At 34.1% G+C, this 21,917-nt stretch overlaps 1 protein-coding gene across 2 annotated transcripts in view; it reads right to left on the bottom strand.

The window, feature by feature from the left end:
- Window positions 1-21,917, bottom strand: part of ROCK2 (Rho-associated, coiled-coil containing protein kinase 2) — a 168,918-nt gene that overhangs the window by 11,117 nt on the left and 135,884 nt on the right. For both annotated transcript variants that reach the window (XM_011960893.1, XM_011960894.1), the window contains 15 exons: window positions 21,425-21,584; window positions 17,929-18,089; window positions 17,385-17,569; window positions 11,684-11,753; window positions 10,965-11,068; window positions 10,612-10,798; window positions 8,302-8,395; window positions 8,113-8,207; window positions 7,147-7,326; window positions 6,798-6,966; window positions 4,598-4,668; window positions 3,900-3,988; window positions 3,419-3,497; window positions 2,087-2,348; window positions 1,784-1,997 (listed from right to left, as the gene is read on the bottom strand). In XM_011960893.1, coding sequence (XP_011816283.1) covers window positions 1,784-1,997; window positions 2,087-2,348; window positions 3,419-3,497; window positions 3,900-3,988; window positions 4,598-4,668; window positions 6,798-6,966; window positions 7,147-7,326; window positions 8,113-8,207; window positions 8,302-8,395; window positions 10,612-10,798; window positions 10,965-11,068; window positions 11,684-11,753; window positions 17,385-17,569; window positions 17,929-18,089; window positions 21,425-21,584 — 2,120 coding nt within the window. The remainder of the gene's footprint in view (window positions 1-1,783; window positions 1,998-2,086; window positions 2,349-3,418; window positions 3,498-3,899; window positions 3,989-4,597; window positions 4,669-6,797; window positions 6,967-7,146; window positions 7,327-8,112; window positions 8,208-8,301; window positions 8,396-10,611; window positions 10,799-10,964; window positions 11,069-11,683; window positions 11,754-17,384; window positions 17,570-17,928; window positions 18,090-21,424; window positions 21,585-21,917) is intronic.

Below are 21,917 nucleotides of genomic sequence, written 5' to 3'. Positions count from 1 at the left end.
TTAAAAAAAAAAAAAAAAAAAAAGTAACAAAAATCAGAAGTAAATGTACTTTCAAACAGACCATAACACTGATTTGGACTGGGAAAGGAAGGTATTTGTAAGTCAGCATACATAAAAACAGCCTGTTACATAATTGGGAGCATGCCTCATAAACTAATTTGATATATGTTATCATATGTAGTAAAATCATTAATGTGTCAAATAGCACAAAAGGAAAAAATACATCATAAGGATATTTGGAATTGTTATAATTCTAGATCTAGACAAACCCCTTCCGGAGTCTTAATCAAAACCAAGTATAACAATACCTGTTTTATTCCACAGGACTATTTTAAAGAGCACAGGAGATGATACATAAGAAGTTAAATGAGAGGAAAGAATACATAGAGAAGTACTTTGGAAACTGAAATCACTTACACTATAACGTATTAAAATACCATTTAAGCATTAATAGCTCTATAATATTAATAATATAAATTTAATTTTCAGATGTTTTACAGAAGGCACATGAAATGGCCTTCAGTATCTCTGAATTCTGAGTTTCTTTAGCTTTAGTCAATAATCACTAATTTTGTTTAGTTTTATCATACCTCACACAAAATATTAAACATTTTCACTGCTGAAACACCAATTCTGCCTTTGTCATTCTAATTATTTCCTTGAGAGATTAGTTTCAAGAAAGTTTCATCTAAGATGTTTGTGGTCAGAATCAGATTTCCGACAATACAACCAATGCACATCAATATTCATATACTGAAGGTCCTGTGTCAGGGAACCAAAAGGATACCTGAAATTAGATACCTGATCAAAGTATATGCTTTTTCCTTTAGCTAACCAAATTCTTGTGTTCATTTCATGTTCAATGGATAGCCATGTTTATAAATGCTGAAGTAGTTAGTAAGTCAAGAAATGGCTATTGTGAATCAAGATATTTAACTAAAGGACTTTCACATAGCTATCCGAAAATGGCTCCATCAAAATGTTTTGGTGCATAATGATCAACCCTGACCTTACTCCATTTTCCTAACTCTACCTCAATTCCAAGGAATGGCCACTTTTACCCATTAGCTCATACTTGCATTTTTAAAGCTGGTCTATGTTGCTGCTAAAATCACACTCAAGTTACTGTTTTATAGATTTAAAACTTAAGCTGATTTTAAACCTGCCTCCCAAATCATGTAACATAATAAAAGCTTATAATATGAAACACAGTGTATGCACTTGACAATGTGAGGTCTGTGTACAATGTTAATTCTATCTTTTAAGTTATTAAATTACTCAAGTGCTCATAAAAGCTGAAAATTAAATCATTATACAGTAAGTCTTCACTTGACATCATCGATAGGTTCTTGGAAAGTACAACTTTAAGCTAAATGAAGTAAAACAAAACCATTTTCTTCTCATCAAGGTTATAACAAAACAATTTTGAAGGAAACAACTTAATTCCAGGACCTGCCATTGTTTGGCTTAAAGTCGCAGGTTCTAAGAACCTATGGACAATGTTAAGTGAGGATTTACTGTACAAACAAACACAACAAAAATCTTTAAAGATTTTTGGTTGAATTTACTGTATGTGTGTGATTTAGTAAATAAAGTTATATTACTTTCATCTGAATCGATGAATATGACATGCACATTAAAACAGTTCCAAACATTTGGTATTCCGCAGTTCACTAAAATACCAAGCAAAGGAAAACGAACTAGGAAAATTTGTAGTTTGAATATAAATATCAAAATATTTTAATAGACTTTTTTTTTTTCTTACCACATTTTAATTTATTACCTAGGTTTGTTTGGGGCAAGCTGTCGACTTGGCCGTCTAATAGACTGGTTTTGCTGTATCTTCATTGAAGTTCTAGGAGATGATCGTGCAAAAGGGTCTGGAGCTGGGGGCTTTTTAGGTATCTTTTTCACCAATCGACTAACCCACTTCTGCTGCTCTTCTGTAGAGTTTGCTAGTAATAATAGATTCTTTGCCGTTGAAATATCATAATACACTATAAAGAAAAATTAAAAAAAAAAATTAATGTACTTAAAATGATCTGAACATAACCAATATCGATGGAGCAAGTAATTTACCATTTACCTTTGCAAGGTGCTATAATCTCCTCCTTTTTGTCCATGTGATCTTTATGACACTTAATATGGCAACGGCGGCACTCTAAAGCAGGAGGAGGCTTAAACATGTGCCACAGGGGCTTCATACAAGCCTCACAGTTGGTTGGGAAATGATAAAGAGTAGGAATAAACTCATGTCCCTTGTGGCAAATATAATTAGATTTTTCTCCAACTGGCTCCACTGGAAATTCTTGTTCCTTCTTACTTTCTCCTTCATTGGCATACAGAATCTATTAATGTCAAAAGAACAATAAATGATTTCCAAACATGCTATTTCTTATGTAGTAACAATTCTGATAGTGTAAGTAAAATAACATTAGCCTAAATTATTCAAAGAGAAGAAAATGTATCTGAAATACAAACTTAAGCTCTTGATTACGCAAACTTAATCAAAAGCTTATGTAAGAAAAGTCATTAAGACAGTCACTTTGGTTTGCATTTCAAAAGAACTGATCCTCTTCAGATGCTGCCTCCTTATTTTCTTTGTAACACCCATGCTTTAGCAGGACTATCAAAATAGGTCAGCAAAAGGCAAATGTGCACTTCATAGGTGTTAGAAAGTTTTTCTGGGAGGGACTGTTCCAAACAATCACTTGAAGAAATGTGGTGATTATACTAATTGGTGTTTTGTAATACTTAACAGAAAACTGGGTAAGAGCTATAAGCACAGCTTCATTTTAAAAGTCCTGTATTTTGAGAGTTGAGGGGGAAAAGAAAGGAAAGGCTGTGTATTATACTCCAAATAAACATGACAAGCATCCAGAAAACAAGGAGCCAACTTCCACACAGTACATCAAGCACAATGGCTATTACATAGAAGGAAATCAGTAAGTCATTGCTGGTTTGACTAATTTTAAAATGGAAGTAGTAGAGGGAAGAATGTGGCTTCACTTTAAATTGGAGGTAAAAGGGTTACAAGGTACAAAATTTACCTCCATAACTGACTTTTCTAACTTTCTAGAGAACTGAGATTACACAAAAACAGAAGGGAAAAAAAATTCATGCTTAAAAAGTCATAACCAACCTTAAACAAAAATATAGCAAAGACCAGAAACATGATACAAACACACTACAAGCTTTAACAAATAAAATGGAGACAGGAATGAAGATGTTCCCAAACAGAATTAAGCACAAAAGTCACAAAGCAACAAACCATCTTTAAATAGGACTGAAACAGAAAGGTAACCTGAAGAGGGCCAAAGAATGAAGAGATTTAATATGTCACATCATTTGAGAACTTCTAAATGTGAACAAAACAAAACAAAGCCAACCAACCAAATATAAACAAAACTATGCTTACCTGGAATATCCTTGGAATTTCTTTAGCATCTGCTCTATATACATCTGTCTGTGTAACTGGTCGGACATGAAATAACTTGCTATAAAAAATTTTGAATAAAGGAATAAAATATCACCCAAGGATCAAATTCTGTATTAATTATTCTATACTTATGTCGGAAGTTAAACACTGACTACTTTGACCCATGTTAGGAACTCAGAATATTTTGTTCTATTAATTATACAATTAATTAAAATTTTTACAAACCTCTGTCAGAAATTTTCTAATTAGTTTCAAAAAATAATGTATCAAAGGCCCATGAAATAAAGATGTTTCAGCTAACCCTGTATCCCAGACTTTCATCCGTATGAAGCAAATCACAGAAAAATGTAACAATAGTACAGCAGGAGCTATACTATGACTAACAAATTGCATTGTTACTCTTATACTTCAACAGGTAAGAAAAGATACAGTTTCTAAATATTCTAATAAAAACACTTACTCTATATCTAAAACCATGTAAGGATTAGATTGTTCTTTATCTTGTTCGCTGTCATAGAAAAGAATCTTCTTACTGCTTACAATCACATACTGTTAAAACAGGGAGAAAAGAAATCAGTAATTCAAGTGTTTATATACCTTATTTATTGATTTTTTAAAAAATAAATTCTATATTAGCAATAAAAATCATACTAAGTAACTAAAAAGTACTTAATATATCTTTAGGAAAGTCTTCCTTAAAATAATAACAATATATTTTGTTTATATTAATAGATATTTTAAATAAGCAAACTGTGGGGAGAAGTAAAGTAAAATATTTTTTGGACTTAGCTAGCTTTGGGATCCAACATCATTAATAACCTTCTCAAAAATAAACACAATAACATCAATAATCATAGTAAGAGAGGAAAATAAATAAATGGGTCTTTTTTACTAGATTCACAGTTCTTTTCCCACCAAAACAGCAAAAGTATCAAAATCAACAATTTCCTAACAATAAAATCTGTCTTATTATTAACAAGATATGAGGACAAAAAAATTTTTTACAAAGATAATTAAAATCATATCATTTCAAATCCTAAAGTATAAACAAGTTCTATGTGTCTAAAAGTACCAGTCACGTATATCCTGCAACTACAAAAGCCAAATGACTAGAGTTAAAACAAAAACAAAAGGCTCATATTCCAAAGTATCAATTACCTTTTTAACCCATCCAAATTTCTTAGTGTTGTTTCGTGCAGGCAATGAAAGCCATCCTTCTAATCTTGATTCTACAAATAAGCACGACATATGAGAATAAAGATAACAATTCTCCTTAGATAATAAAGAACTTAATAAAATTTTAATACCAAATTTATAAAACAAATAAAATATATCCTTTAGAATTTATCACTATACATCATCTAGGATACAGTAATAGTACAGGATCAGCAGTAAAAAGTTATGCAATGCAAAACAAAATCCAGGTTATATCATATTGGAAACAGATAGTCTATAGTTTTATAAAGTCAAATGTTCCACTGATTAAATTCATGCATTTGTAATCAGAAAAGCTGCCAAAAAAAAAAAAATAATAATAATAATAAAAAGCAGCAGCAGCAACTCTCTATTCTCACTGGTACACCTGCCTCAGACTCCTTTATTTTTCCTTTAGAAGAGGGCCACATCGTGCACATTTTCAAGGAGTAAATATATTTTTTATAATTACGTGTTCAGAGAAAATGAACTTTTAGAATAACTATTATAAAATAAAATAATGTAAATTTTGTTTTATTTATTTATTTTTTGAGATGAAGTCTTGCTCTGTCACTGAGGCTGGAATGTAGTGGCATAATCTCGGCTCACTGCAGCCTCTGCATCCTGGGTTCCAGTGATTCTCCTGCCTCAGCTTCCCAGGTAGCTGGGATTACAGGCACACGCCAGCACGCCCAGCTACTTCTTGTATTTTTAGTAGAAATGGGGTTTCACCATGTTGGCCAGGGTAGTCTTGAACTCCTGACCTCAGGTGATCTGTCTGCTTCAGCCTCTCAAAGTACTAGGATTATAGGCGTGAGCCATCACAACTGACCAATTATGTACATTTTAGATAAAATCTGGTTAATAAGCAGCAAAATAATCAAAAGATTTCTAAATTCTAAAACATCAAAATCAGTAACATTGTAATTCAACTAAGGAATGTGTATGAATCCTTGGAATTTGTTTTAATGACATTTGATCAATGCCTTTTAATGAAATAAATATGTGAAATAGCATTTGGGGAAGTTATTCTAATAGTAAAAGTAGCTATCAATTATTTAACTTCTATTATGTATCAACTGTGCTGGATGCTTTACATAAATCCCCCTAATTTAGATGAGGAAACTGCAGTGTTGAAAGATCACATAGGGCTGCCTCTTTGACTCTGAATGAAGGAACTCTCTGGTTTTTTCATTTAAACTGTAATCTCTTTCAGGGTAATGACCAGGCGAAATTCTTTCATGTTTCTTATGAAGAACATATGCCTAGGATAATGTCAGTAAGTACTCAGTAAAAACCTTAAGTTTATCCTCTGAATCAGTCGAATTACTTTTTCTGTACCATCACTCTTGTTATAAAACTTCAGGAAGAATTTCTTCTTGGTTGAAAATGGCTAAAACAAGCAATGAAACCATGCGCTCTTAAGCAATATAATGTATTACTCCATTTCTCGCAAGTTGGCCTCTATCAATTACAACAGCAATGTCATGAGAAAATACCTTAAAAACAAATTCTTTATTCATGCAGCAGTTTATTTTTAACTGAGTCTACAACAACATAGTAGAGTTAGTGGTTATTAGTTAATGTTATACAAAAAAAACTTCAAAAGGCCTAAAATTAAGGGTAGTGAGAAAAACTCCAAAGAGGAAAAGATTTTCAGGATATCACCTGTACCATTAGGTTCCGATGAAATGGGTAAGTAAGGCAAAGATTCTTCTTCTGAGTCAGAATCACAGTCAAGGAGCATGTGAGAACTGGAAGGCTTAGTGGCAATATTGAGAGAAGTAGAGGAACGCTGGTAGGTGAATGACATGGATTCCATAGTGTGTGACTGAGTGATATGAACTAAACACCCAACATAAAAGGAAGTAAGAATGCAGAAAGAAGAGAAAATGAAATGAAAGCTTAAAAATAGAGCTAATATAATATATAATAATTTAAAAACTAGACATGTGGAGTTTTTCTTTTGTATGTTTATGAAAAACTTTGTAAAAAAAATCAATAAATAAAATAAGCTTGAAATGTTACTTGAATCCTTACTCCAAGGAGTAGGTTTTCCCTTAAAGAAAATACATTTTTCCTTCAGAGCAGTCAGTCGCAAGACTTAAAACAATCAACTGATTTATATTTAAGACAAGTAGTACTGCTGAAAGCAAATCCCTACCTGGAAACCCATCATCTGCCTCAGCATCCCCTGGTCCACTGCCTATACTGGAACTATCCAGACCAATATGCAAGGCTTGGAGTTGTGACCGCAGCTGCTCAATGTCACTGTCTTTACTGTCCAAAGTCATCTGCAGTTCAATTCGAATCTGGCTCTCTTCAGCTATTTGCTGTAAGAAATTTAATTACAGTAAGTTAATTGGATGCAACACAACTCAACATTTTGCTTCTGGGTTCAATAATAATTATTAAATAATAGAAATGGTCTATAATCAGTAAAACAAACAGACATGAAAATAATTCTACTTCTTAAAAAGAAGTCTTCAGTAGAGTCCAAAAAGTATTCTTACTGCCTGCATTTCATTCAGTTCTTTCTGATACTTGATCATCTGCTGGGTCAATTTCTCACGTTCAGATTTAAGCTCCATATGTAGCTTTCTATTCTCCTTCTCTTTTCTCCGCACATCTGTGTCATTACCACGCTTGACAGGTTCTTTTCGATTCATGATCTCAGCCAACTTATTCACGGCCTTAAAAAAATGTAAAAATAAGTATAATACATAAATAAAATAAATTACGTGTATGGTTTCTCAGTATCTCATCAACAGCAACAAGTTATGCAATCACAAATACTCTCCTTCCCTACACACAGGGCTACAAAGAAACACTTTTTATAATATTTAAATAATACACCTCCTTTACTACTCATCATCCTTCTCCATCCAATTTGCCATTAGATTTTTACTCGTGTTTTCTGAGAATTATAATTTAAATATTTATAGAATTGATCTGATGTTGCTTTCTACCATTATGACTTTTTAGTTCTAAGAGAGACTTTAATAGGTAGACCTTTCTGCTTTTATTCTAGAGGAAGAACATTTTGCAGTGGCATCATATTAATAAAATATTCTACGTCCAACAACAGTGAAGAGTACCTAGTACCCCACCTGTTCATGCAACACATATGCAACTGTAGGAGTTGGCAGAGAGTGAACTAACTGACCCTTTTCAGGTTGTCAGTAAATGGTCAATCCCAACAGTTCTTAAAAGTAGAAAAGCATATTCAATTACAACAATAAATTGTAAGAGAATGTGATTCCAAAAGGAAAAATTAAGAAAAATTTTAGTAGCTATAGAATTGAACAATATTAATCAAATCTAACTTCTCCCAACCTGGCAAAAATCAGATAATTGTGACTTCACAAATATTGGTACATTCGATGACTATGCCACCAACTTGTAATGCTTGAAGTAAAATGTAAAACAGATAAACTGAGACAAAATTCAAAATCATATTTAGATTCTATTATACATACTTGAGTTTTGAGTGTTCTTTCTGTTAACAGCTGTTTCTCGAACTGTGCTTTAATAGCTGCTGCGCTTATTTCTTCATCTTTCAATCTTGACAGTTCTGAAACATGGAAAAAAGTTAAAATTACATTGGTAATTGCAGTAGCTGATAAACATTAGGTATATGAAAAATAAACATTTTTGTTAATACATACGCTCTTGAACATCTTTCAGTTTGTTATTTAATTCTTCTTTCTCATTAGCAAGATTGGCAACATCACTAGTTAGTGTCCTATTAGTTTCTTCAAGCTAAGAAATGAAAGAGGAAAAAATAATCACATCCCAATTTACACAGTTTATGTTATAAAACAATGATTCAAATAAGAAACATTCTAGAATATTGTTAAACCTCTTATTTTATTTTTCCTTTTTTTTTCTTTTTTTGTGAGAGTCTTGCTCTGTCACTCAGGCTGAGTCTTGCTTTGTCACCCAGGAGTGCAGTGGCGTGATCTCAGCTCACTGCAACCTCCGCCTCCTGCTTTCAAGTGATTCTCCTGCCCCAGCCTCCTGAGTAGCTGGGATTACGGGCATGTGCCAATACACCTGGCTGATTTTTGTATTTTTAGTAGAGAAAGGGTTTCACTATGTTGGTCAGGCTGGTCTCAAACTCCTGGCCTCAAGTGATCGCCTGCCTAGGCCTCTCAAAGTGCTGGGATTACTTGTAGGCACGGGCCAAAGCACCTGGTGTGAAGGAAGTTTAATTGTAAATTATGTGTTTCCCCTTTCCACCCATGACTGTATTTCATTACATACACATGAAACAATACATAGCATGGCTTTATGTGATTTTCTTCTTCTTCTTCTTTTTTTTTTTCTCTTTTTGGAGACAAGGTCTCAAGCTCTGTTGCTCAGGCTGGAGTGCAATGGCACTCGATCACCACTCACTGTAGCCCCAGCCTCCAGGGCTCTAAGGGTCCTCCCACCTCAGCTCCCATGAGTAGCTAGCTGGGACTAACAGGCATGAACCACCACACCTGGCTACATTTTTTTTTTTTTTTTTGGTAGAAACAGGGTCTCACTATGTTGCCCAGGCTGGTCTCAAACTCCTGGAGCTCAAGCAATACTCCCACCTTGAACTCCCAAAGTGCTGCAATTACAGGCATAAGCCAGCATGCCAGGCTGTGATTTTCAATCTTACTGAATTTATCTTTCTGTAACTGTTTTCACTCAATAGCATATTAAAGTATTAAATTGCTGATACAAATGAAGACCTAACTAATTCATTTTAACTGACATAATAGTTCCATATTCTATTACATTTAATGCATGCATTCATTCATTCATGGATATTTGAGTTTTTGCTAATATATTTATGCTGCTATAAGCATTGTGCCGAAGTTTCTATAGTGTATTTATCTTAATGTGGACTTTCTTGGACTGCATTATGTGAATGTCTAAAATTTACTGGAAACTGTTATATTACTTACTGTACTATGCCATACCAAATTTATACTTCCCATAGTGAATAAGAATGCCATTTTCTAGACATTCTTCAGACACTTGAAATTGTCAGCCACTAAACTTCTGCCAACATGATGGGTACGAAACGGTATTTCAAAGTTGTTTTACCTAGGCTTTTCTTCAACAATAGTGAGGTTAAGTATGTGCTTATATATTTAGGTTTTCTCTTTTAGCTAAGTTTTCTTCCAAATTCTTTAATCTTATCTTACTGAATTACAGACATTCTACATATACTCTAGATACAAATCTCTTGTTTAATAAATATATTACAAATATCTCCTTTCTGTCATTTGTTTATGCTGTCCTCTGTCATATGCAACTTTTAGATTCTGTTCTAATAGCTTAAAATTTTTATTTTTCATAGTTAGTCCTTAAGATAGCTAGACTTTACTTTTCTGTGTGGTGTAGTGGGGATTTAATTTTATTCCTTTCCACATAAAAATACAGTTATTCCAAAACCATTTATGAAATGTGTCCTTTCCCTGTGATTTGTATACTGCCACCGCCATCATATATACCAAGTTCCTGTATGTGAAAAAATCTTTATGGCCTCCCTTTTTCATTTCCACTGAACAGGATTGAATATCCCTGTTCTAATACCACACTTTTTAATTACTGCAGCATTTCAATACGTCTAGTTAATGGATAGGGTAAACCTAACTACTTGATATTTGACCTCTCTCTGAAATTTTTATTGCAATTTTTTCAACCTGCATGGAACTGTTTTCCTGGTAGTCTCAAGATTCTTCTGAACTAAGTTCTATTTAAGGAAAAAAAAAATGACCCTTTCACTTAGACGTTTAACTTTGAATTCATTAACAGTGAAGTCACTTTTAGTAAGCTCCTCTGACAACACTGAGAAGATGACAGTTAACTAGATAAAAAATCTTGTAGTCAGCATATATGATTTTTCATTTAGATCTGTGATACTTAGTATGTCTAAAGAAGGTTTAAGATATAGCAATTTAATTATAATCCAAAAAAGCACCAAGAATTTGACTTACAGAAGCAATTGTGGCATCTTTTTCGGTAAGTTCCTGTTTGTGTCTAGCCATCATCTCTTTGATCTCCAGCTCTTTCATGATCTTCTCTTTTTCCAAATCAGAATATTGTTCTTCAGCAATTGAACGAGCCAGTTGCTCAGAATCTGCTTTGGTCAAGGTGATCTCCAGTTGGGCAGCCAAGGAGTCCCTACATTTTAGCAATATATCATTTTAATGGTTCAGTTTTCACTATTAAGTGAAAGTTTTTGTCTAATTCACTTCATCAATAATTTTTTACTTGGTGATTACCAGGCATTGTTCTAGGAGCAAAGTATACAGCTATGAACAAAAAGAGACAAGGGTCTCATACTTACCGTTCATCCTGTAATTCCTGTTTCTTTTGCTGTAATTCTTTACCAAGTTTGGTCTTTTCTTCACATTCTTCTTTAAGCTCCCTAACTTGTGTTTTATAAAGGGTCTAAAGAGCAAAATAAATAAAATGTATATCATCATCAGGAGTATTGCTTCACATTTAAAAGCTATCCAGACAAAAAGGAGAACGAACACATACATATATCTTCTTACTGCTAAGTCCCTGAGCAAATGAATAGTTTAATGAACTTTCCTATTTCTAGTCATCAATTAACTAATACAAATTCAGCTAATAATTAAGAAGCATGATTTTCAACTGGATATCATAATGATATTTCTCATTTAATAGCATAGATAGGTAAAATGAATAAGGAGGGAAGGAAAAACATTAAGAATTTAGACAAAAAATGTTGTTGGCTTAAATCAATAAAACAGGAGTTTCTACCTCATATTTCTAAAACTGATCTCAAAAAAGCACTATTAAAAATGATAATTTTATTTCTTGCCTTATGAAAATATTTTCTTCCTGAAAATAATGCTGTTAATCAGCTTCATCAGGTATGTTATGTGCTTAGAATTATTCTTCTAGCAATAATAAATTTCTCTTAAACTATCTACATTCTTTTGCCCAGCTGCTCTTTTTATATGAGTTGTATGGTATAAATAAAACATCCCATCCAAAACTGTTTGCTACTTGCAAATTAACGCATTTGGAACTTACTGAGAAATACTGTTCTGCTTCAAGCTGATCCTGGAGCTCCTTCATTTGCCCATCTGCATCCTGCCGTTCTCTGTGAGGACAATAAATCAAAGGTTTAACTAATTTACACACATTTTAAAGGAGCAGCTCTCAAGGTATGGTCTGGGGGAAGCCCTGGGAGTCTCTGAGGTTCTTCCACAGAACCCATGAGGTCAAATCATTTTCATAATACCGAGCACCATGGCTTTTTTGAAAGTCTCATTCCCTCGTTATGTACCATATGTACTTTTCCTGAGGCCACATGACTTGTAATTATGTCATTCTGATGGTCAAAAAAATATGTGTTTGTGTGTTCCTGTGTTTTAAAGTTTTCTCAGTTTTAATTTCTAACACAATACAAATCATTAGATATAACAAACAAAAACAAAAACTCATTTGGAACCCTTGTAATAATAATAATAATTATTATTATTTTTTGAGACAGAGTCTCACTCTGTCGCCCAGGCTCTGGAGGGCAGTGGTGCCATCTTGGCTCACTGCAAGTTCTGCCTCCTGGGCTCATGCCATTCGCCTGCCTCAGCCTCCCGAGTAGCTGGGATTACAGGTACCCACTACCTTGGTTGGCCTAATTTTTTGCATTTTTTGTAGAGATAGGGTTTCAATGTGTTAGCCGGGATGGTTTCGATCTCCGGACCTTGTGATCTGCCCTCCTCAGCCTCTCAAAGTGCTGGGATTACAGGCGTGAGACACTGTAGCCAGCAGAACCCTTGATAATTTTTAAGAGTTAAAGGGGTTCTGAGACCAGTGTTATACTAAATCAACATTGAATCACACATTCACATACAGACATTGTGATCAGCCATTTGTGCCAACCAAGTGTAAGAATCCAAAGAGCACCTCAAATCTGGTGATCTTAGTGGGGAGTGAAGAATGCCTGGGAGGGGGCTTCTGGGGAGGTGAGAAGTGCTGGCTTTAGATCTAAACATGGATGGTGGCTGCACAGATTTGTATACTTTGTAAAAATTCACTCAGCTCCACACTTAGTATTTGTGTACTTTTTCTGTATTATGTTAATCTTCAATAAAGGAATAAAATAATAAATAAAATAAAAGCAAGCCCAACAATCCATTTAAGAAGCTAGGTTGAAATGGTATGTTAAATTCTGGCCTTATTTTAAAAACATAAAAATTATAGTTATCCCAAACCAAAACTAAGGAGGAATAAAGCAAGTTGGAGAACAATACAATTTGTATGATATAATTTAAAAACAAGCAAAAAACAAAATAAAATGTACAGAAAACTCAACCTCATATATATTTGTTCAGATATATGGATAAAGGCACAGAAAACGGTCTGGAAGGAGAAATAACAAGCTGTTGACATGTTACCTCTGGAGAGAGGAAAATGTCTGCATTCATGAAGGAGAGCTTCTACTGCTTTATTTTTTTTTTTTTTAATATAGTCTTGAGTATTTTATAATGGGAAGCTATATGAATACCACTTGGGTATTTAAAAAATCTACAATGCAGGAAGACTGAGAGAGAGCACATGATTTAACCCCAGTCTCTCCAGTTCGCATACTGCTTAGGAGGTTTATCCTCATTCCCATTTAACATAATTTGGTCACTTTGTTTACTCACTGGCTCTTAAACTTGCGGGTAAAAAAGGAAGTTATAACTCACTGTCACTTAACTGTGTCATTTTTGTATTTTATTGTTGATAAGTATACTGTTGAGAATTCATGATTCTTATTTCTCCATGAGGCACAGATGTGAGAGATGCTATTTAACAAATATATGAAAGGTCAAGTTTCAAAACTGTCCAATCATTGTCAGTTAAGCCCACTTGTAGCAAACCACAGTAGATTTTCTTCTTCAAGAGCTGATATCTTTCATTTATATGTAACTTTTAAAACCTAATATTTATTAGGTATTTAAGAAAAGTAATTTTCAGAAAGTATTATTTCAGAAAGCAACCATGTAATAGGCACATGGTTACAAATGAGGAGTACAGAACAGCAGGAAGAAATTATGAGAAGTAGAAGTCTCCTCATGCCACACCTCTCCACCCCTACTAATCCTGTTCCCCTATAAGAAATAACTGTTTCATTTCTGTGTTGTCTTTTGGTGGTTGCCTCCACATCTCAGTTATTTCTTGACATAAGTTTTAGATATTATTTGCCAATTCCCTGTTGTCAGACTTGAAGTTAGCTCTCTTGTCTTCCCCAACCTCTCCCCACTTCCCAATATAGTTGTATCACTCATCTAAGTGGTATAATAAACCCCCCATTTCCCTCTTAGAGCAACCACAAACTACAATCTCCCCAGTTTATTAGATGAGAACTCTAACACTCCCATCCTGTCTTTGTTTTTGAAATTTCATGACAATATGTCTAGATGTAGATCCTTTTTCATTGATTTGTGGAGTCCCTTCAGTCTAAAGACATTTCTCCTTCGGCTATGGGAAATTCTTCTCTATTATTTCTTTAATTTCCTCCTTTTGCTTTTTAGTTCTTGCTGGAATTATTTGCTGGGTGCTAGATCTCTTAGAACAGTCCCTCTGTGCCTTACCTATGTCTTTCAAACCTTCCATGTCATTTCTTCTTTTGTTCTACATTTTAGGAAATTTCTTTGACTTTCCTTTGAACTCTTCCAACAAATTTATATTGGCAGTAATTATTCATCTTCAAGAGCTCTTTCCTATTCTGGCTGTTCCTTTTACATTGTATCTGGTTCTCAATTAATGAAAGCAGTATCTCTTGAAATCTTTGATCAATACTAATTACCAGTAGCTTTTTACAATGCTTTTGTTTTTCCAGAACTTTTAGCAGTTCTCTTCTACTTCTTGATACATGTTCCCTCCAGGGGCACTTTTCCTCTTTCATTATCATAATCTTTCTCTTTCAGATTGCAGGCTTTCCTCAAATGCTTAGTGATACTTGGTTATTTATTTTCAAAGGAGGCGAGAAAAACGGAGTTTTCTCACTGGCAAGCTTCAGTTTCAGATGAGAGGCTTTAAAAGCCAGCATTAAGCAAGGGGACCCCTAAATGCCAGAGTGAGAATCACCCCATATTAGCTGTTCTAATTACCCCAGAGGTTGTACCCACTTACTCTGTAGAGGAGAATGCTCTGATAAAAACCCTAGTGGTGGGAGGTGCCTGGCTGCAGACATATCTGCAAGGGTATGATCAGCTGATTATGTATGTATGATATGTATGTATGTATGTATGATAGAGTATGATCAGCAGATTAGTTCATTTAGTGTCACAGCTTACTCCAGGCCTTACTTGCTCTGAATACTTTTTTTCCATCTATATCCCACTTCATATATACCCCTGGCCTTATATATACTCCTTTCTTCTTTAGTTCTACTTCATCAGTCACAAGGCTTCCATCTAACTGCCATCTCATTCGCTAGAGAACTTTCTTGCCCTCCAACCCATTCTCTTTCTTACTTATTGTGGGTTTATACATTTTTAAAATTCCTTTACTAGAGTTTTTCTGGAATCTTACAAGAAAGAAGAGATACATATGTTGGCCATTTAAAAAAGAAGCCAACATAGCACTTCATATGTAAATTCCCATTCCATGTATTTTTTTTTAAATCTTGCATTCAATTACTTATGTACCTGCCTTATCTTCCTCACTGAATAACTAATGATAAAATGCTAGTAAGCTTCTCATGGGTAGGAAATGTATCTGGTTAATCTTTCTATCTTTCATAGTAACTACTACAATGCCTTACATCTAAGAGGATGTAAACATTCATACAACATTTATTGAGGATGTAGTATATGTAAAACCTTAATCAAGGATTGGGGGCCAGGCACAGTGGCTCACACCTGTAATTCCAGCACTTTGGGAGGCAGAGCCAGGCAGATCACCTGAGGTCAGGGGTTCAAGACCACCCTGTCCAACATGGTGAAACCCTGTATCTACTAAAAATACAAAAATTAGCCAGGCATAGTGGCGGGCACCTGTAATCCCAGCTACTTGGGAGGCTAAGGCAGAATTGCTTGAACCTAGGAAGGGAAGGTTGCAGTGAGCTGAGACCACGCCATTGCACTCCGACTTACGCAACAAGAGCGAAATTCCATCTCAAAAAAAAAAGGACTAGGGATAACAAAATATAAATACATGATTTTTGCCCTTCAATTTTAACCCTATGAACACTTCCTCTATAACCCTATTAGGTGGCTAAGATAGAAAACATGGGTGTCTTTGGTGGGCAGAGGTAAGGAAAAGAGGGATTAAGAAACAACAGAACGTTATTCACTTACAAGGAAAATAAGAGGCATACACACTAGGTATAAACAAAGCATTATTAGAAGTGGGAAGGAAACACAACCTAGATGATTAACTAGCTCTTACATTTGAATAAACACTATTGTTAGAATAAAAAGCTGGCCTGAAATGAGAGAGAAAAATAAAGCTAATATACAGGAAAAAAAAAAAACACAATGAAAAAGATGTCTGATTATTGTTCCAATTTCTAGTTCCAATTTTAAAAGTTTAAATCTCATGAAGTTGAAGGTCTAGGCTTACCCTGGCAATAAACAGATCAGCCAAAAAAAAAAAACAAAAACAAAAAAACAAAGTCTACTTGAATATTTTGAGCATCCTTTCTTAGACGGTATCAATCTTACTGACCTGTCACCAGGTATGCATAAAGCAGACAATTACAATGAGGATAAATTAGTAGTAGCTGTAGTCATTGTAACAGTAATAAATCTAGCAGTAATAGTCCCTAACACTTCTCATATGATGCATGCTTTAAATAAACCATTGTTATCCTTTAGAAGATCCCTAACAAGGAAGCGATTACTGCTCCCTTTCACAAGTGTGATAAAAGGCTTAGAGAAATTAAATCATTTGCCCAATGTTGGTTAGGTGGTAAGTAACAGAACCAATATTCACAACTCTGTCTGGATCCAAAGCCTTTGTTCTTTCCACTCTATCACACTGTCTTTCATCAAACAACTAGGATCCAATATGACCTCTGGTCATGATTAGGAAGAAGTAATTCACCTACTAATAGAATAAATGCGACAAATTTTAATAGTATATCTACTATATATTTAAATTTATCTTTTTTAGAGTTGAGTTCCTGTTATGCTGCCCAGGATGGCATGTAGTGGCTATTCACAGGCATGATCACAGCACAATCTCACTTCACCTCAAGTGATTCTCCTGTCTCACAGCCACCCAAGTAGCTGGGACTACAGATGTGCACCACCATGCCTATAATATTTTTAAAGTATTTTAACAATATGTTTTCCACTTTATAAGTAAATCAAGTAGAGCACTAGAGTATATCCTATGACACGATTAAAAATTTACATGTTGTTTATTTAAGAGTCAAACATTTCCAAGTCTAAGAAACTAAGGAAACAAACAACAGGCACACGGACAATAAGCTTGAGAAAGAGCCCTGAGGAGGAATCTAAAAGCATGGTGTGAAAATCCCAGATATTTTCTTCTGCCTCATCACTAACACTTCCTCTATCATCACATTGTAATTAGGTAGCAGCGGTAAAAACTGTTGGGGAAACAAATATAATCTTGAAGGACAACAGTGACACTCAACACATTACATATACAGAAAGAAAGAGAAAACGTGGTCAGGAAAGTAAAATGCTCAAAAGAAAACCCACAGATACACCAAAATTAACTTATACATGGATAATTCTGCATATTAAAACATCTCAATCAATTAACTTACTTTCGAAGTTCAGCATTTTGTTTTTCCAAGTTCAATTTCATTTCCATGAGATGGTTATTTTCTTGCTTTAACTGCTTTTCTGACATTTTTAGTGTGTTAACCTGTTGTGTTTGCATCTTCAGGTCATTTTGTGTAAGGCAGCGCTTCTGAGTTTCTTGCTCTATTTTTAATGTCAGGTTCCTAACCTAAGAAATAAATTGTGTACTTGGTATATAAGTAAATTATTTCTATTTCTTGGTATAAAATATGGTGATGTAAAACAGATTTTTTTTTTAGGTAGCTAATTCATTTCATACTAAAATTTTTTTCGTATTTCTAATAACATTATAATTGTATTTTTAAAATAAAATATAATCAGGTAAATATAACTTTAAAAATGTTTAAATTATGATTCCTTTAGTATAGGATCAAAATTTAGTTAAACCAACAAGTTGTAGACTATTATAAGAAAAACTTTAAAATTATGAAACCATCACTAGACCTTCGTGAATAAACTTATTAATTCATTAGTTTATTATTAATCATTAATACGCTTAATACTTACATCCTCATTTAGCACATCTTTCTGTTTAAGGAGCTCATTTATTTTCTGCTGTGACTGTTTGAGGTCACAGTCTAATATAGAACATCTTTTCTCAGCTTCTAGCAATAGGTTCTCCACTTTCTGTTTTAAAGTTCTTTCCTCCAAGAGCTTCTTCTCCATTTCTAGTATAATAAAAATGGACATAATCATAAATTTACATATAAAAGAAGCATTTCAAATATATGACAGTGCTAATAAAAATTACAATGATGCTGCCTTATATTTGTATTGATTTTCAATTTAATATTTTAATCATAAATTTAAAAATAAAAGCACATTAAATATATGACACCATATTAACAAAATAAATGATGCTGTCTTATACTCTATTAATTTTCTTTTCTTTTTTTTTTTTTTAGACAGAGTCTCACTCTGTTGCCCAGGCCGGAGTGTAGTGACACAAACTCAGTTGTTCGTAACCTCCTGAATTCAAGCAATTCTCGTGCCTCAGTCTCCAGACATAACTCGGGTTACAGGCGTGAACCACCACACCCGGCTAAGTTTTGTATTTTTAGTAGAGACAGGGTTTCGTCATGTTGGCCAGGCTGGTCTCAAACTCCTGGCGTCATGCAATCCACCCACCTTGCCACCAAAAGTGCTGGAATTACAGGCGTGAACCACTGTGCCTGGTCTTAATTTTCAATTTAATATTTTCACTACTACTCTCAATATATTTGAAATGTCAAGAATTTCATACTTGAAAATTAGGAGTTTCATTCACAGAGCATAAAAATGTATCACACTCTGCAACATTACATCTATTCTAATGGAAGCAAGATAGTTCTGCCTTCATATTCTACAAGATGCTTACATCTTTAAATCAAGGTTTTTTGTATTTTACTGCTATTCTGTGTCTCTCAGTGTTACTACATTTACCTTAAAACAATCCAGGTAGATTCCATGATCTCCATAGGACTTTCCATATTAACACATTATTATGCAGATGTTGAAAATTATGTTTTAGGGAGGTGGTAAAGGGCAGGACTCTGGAACCAAATTTTCTGAGCTTAAACCCTGGGTCTAACACTGTTTGGCTGGGCAAGTGATTCATCTCTCTGCACCGCTGTTTCCTTATCTCTAGAATAGGGATAACAGCACCTACCTTCCTAGGGAGGTTGTGAAGATTTAATACATGTGTACCACTTAAATGCTGTCTGGCATATGGCAAGCACTTGGTAAGTGCTTATTATTTACGCAGAATTTTTAATGACCTAAGGAAACACTCACAATGTTTCTTTGCTCTTTTAAAAAGCAAAATGGTATAGAAAACGGAGAAAATTTACAAAATAGTATCCTACTCATAGGATCATGAGTAATCTTTGCTTTTTTCTTTTTATATTTTCCTGTATTTTCTAAATTACTTACAATAAACTTTTAATCTATTTTACTTATCAGAAGGCAAAGTGCCAAGTGATTTCAGTGTTAAATGTAAGTCATCACAGTTAAGAGTATTATCTTGATATACTGGTTAGTACTTCAGTTCACATTCAATTAAGGCTCCTCTGCTTTTTCATAACTAATGCTCAACATCTAATTATCATCTATTATAAAGTTATATTAGATAAAAATTAAACCTATGAATATTTAGTGTTTCATGAATGGTCTTCAAAAGTGCAGAAAAATGAAACATTCCCCATGTAGTACTAATAATAGTTAGCATTTCTAAACACTTTACATGGTTTACTGAACTTGATTTTCACAACAAGGCAGCAATACTATAATTTTCCCTTTACAGAAAACAAGGCACAGAAAGTTTAAATAACTAAACAAGGTCACATAGCTAGTAATTATTTGGTAAGCCATGTTCTTAATCCAAGGAGCCAATGACATGCAACAGAAGGACCAAAGGCTTTAGCCTCAGATTTGAATACCATTTATAATATTTAACAGTTTTGTGTACTCGTGTAAAATATGGAAGTCATCATGTATCTTACATTAGCGTTTTAACAGTTTGAAAAAAATGGTAGTTAATACTGAATTGGTTCGTTTTTATCAGTTCAGAGAATAACCACTAAACAAATGTCCTCATTAAAAAAAAAAAAAATCACCATAATGTAGGCATAATGTAGAATAGAAAGAGGCATTACTGCAATAATGAAACTACTCTTTTTTTTTTTTTTGAGATGGGGGTCTTGCTCTCTGTTACTGAGGCTGGAGTGCAGTGATGCAATCACGGCTCACTGCAGCCTTGAACTCCTGGGCTCAAGCAATGTTCCCACATCAGTCCCCCAAGTAACTGGGACTATAGGCGCACGCGACTACATCCAGCTAATTTTTCTATTTCTTGTAGAGATAGGGTCTTGCTATGTTAGCCAGGCTGGTCTTGAACTCCTGGGCTCAAGAGAGCCTCCCATCCTGGCCTCCCAAAGTGCTAGGATTACAGATGTGAGCCACCATGCCTAGCCTGATATATTCTTTATCTTGTTTTGAGCAGTAGTTATGTGAGCATATCACAAAACGTAAAAAATGTTTACATTTTATTATTGCATGTAAATTATACCTCAATGAAAATAATTAAACTCTGTCTTCTAGGCCACAGACAAGGAAATACAGCCCAGTAACTTTCTCCCTTACAATTAGATTTTTCTAAATAAAGTACTCATTTCATTTCTTATCATCCTGATTTAGTGCCTTAAACTAAGAAAATCTACCATTTTAATTACATGCAATAATTAAAAGGCTATTTTTTTCTAAGTGATTTACTCATAAATGTTATGCTTCAGCATGAAAATAAATTTCTGTTCAAGGGTTTTAAGCCTTTCACAAGAATAGCTTAAAGTACTGATTTTCTCTGGAATTTCGGAGTCATTATAAATAGTGTGGAAAAGAAAAAATTATCCTAAGACAATTCCAGGATAAAGGCTAGTTTATGGGAAGGTTAACTTTGTTATCTATTAGTATTATATGGTTTCGACCAAATCTGACTAGTATCTTCATCACGTTAGAGATCAAAATACTCAGTGAACTTATATTCTAGTTAGACCAGCTATTACTTTTAAATCCTTACCTTGCATAAACTGGCAAGAATTTTATAATACAAAACTCTTGTATTACAAGAATTACCTGTATCAATAGTAACAGGTATACAGCATGTGAAGTTCAGACATACTTTCTTACTACTGATATACATATACAGAGTGGTACAGATATTGCCAGGTATATAATATTGAGAAATATTAATTTATCTCTGATCTAAAAATCTCTGATCTAAAATATTAATTTATCTCTGATCATGTAATTTTGTGTTTGGGTCTTATTATCTCAGAAATGATTACTGTAATGATACAAAGGAAAAATAATATAGTATCTATGTAAAGCTTCACTAATAGCTTTTTCCCCTCCAATTCCCAATATTTGACAATGAAATATAAACAAATACGTTTCAAAACCAAAAAGCTGAACACAGAATCAATTCTTAGGAAGATGCTGCTGGAAAACCCTCTTTAAAAATGCATACCTTTCATGGCTTCTGATTTGGCTTCTTCGATGGACTCATAGATCTTATTTTTATCTGCTAGTCGTGCCTTTGTGGCCTTATGTTCAGCTTCTTCTTGTTCTAGGCTCTGCTGTATAACTTTTAGTTGGTATGTCATATCTATTTCCATGTTGCTTTTTTCCTGTTAAATATTTAAAATGCAGCTATCAATAAAAAAGAGACTAGCTCACAATTTCAAAAGCTTTCTAATTTTTTTTTTTTTTTTTTGGAGACAGAGTCTTGCTCTATTACCCAGGCTGAAGGGCAGTGGTTTGATGATGGCTCATTGCAGGTGCAACCTCCCCAGGCTCAGACGATCCTCCCACCTCAGCCTCCAAAGTAGCTGGGACTATAGACGTTTGTCATCACTCCTGGCTATTTTATTTTTTAACATAGAGACAAGGTCTCACTAAACTCTGCCTATCCTACACTGATCCTGAACTCCTGGGCTCAAGTGATCCTCCCGACTCAGCCT

This window comes from Colobus angolensis, unplaced genomic scaffold, assembly GCF_000951035.1.
Source record: "Colobus angolensis palliatus isolate OR3802 unplaced genomic scaffold, Cang.pa_1.0 Scaffold53, whole genome shotgun sequence".
Classification (NCBI taxonomy): Eukaryota; Metazoa; Chordata; class Mammalia; order Primates; family Cercopithecidae; genus Colobus; species Colobus angolensis.
Note: the sequence above shows the minus strand (reverse complement) of the source record. Positions and strands in the feature narration are given on the sequence as shown.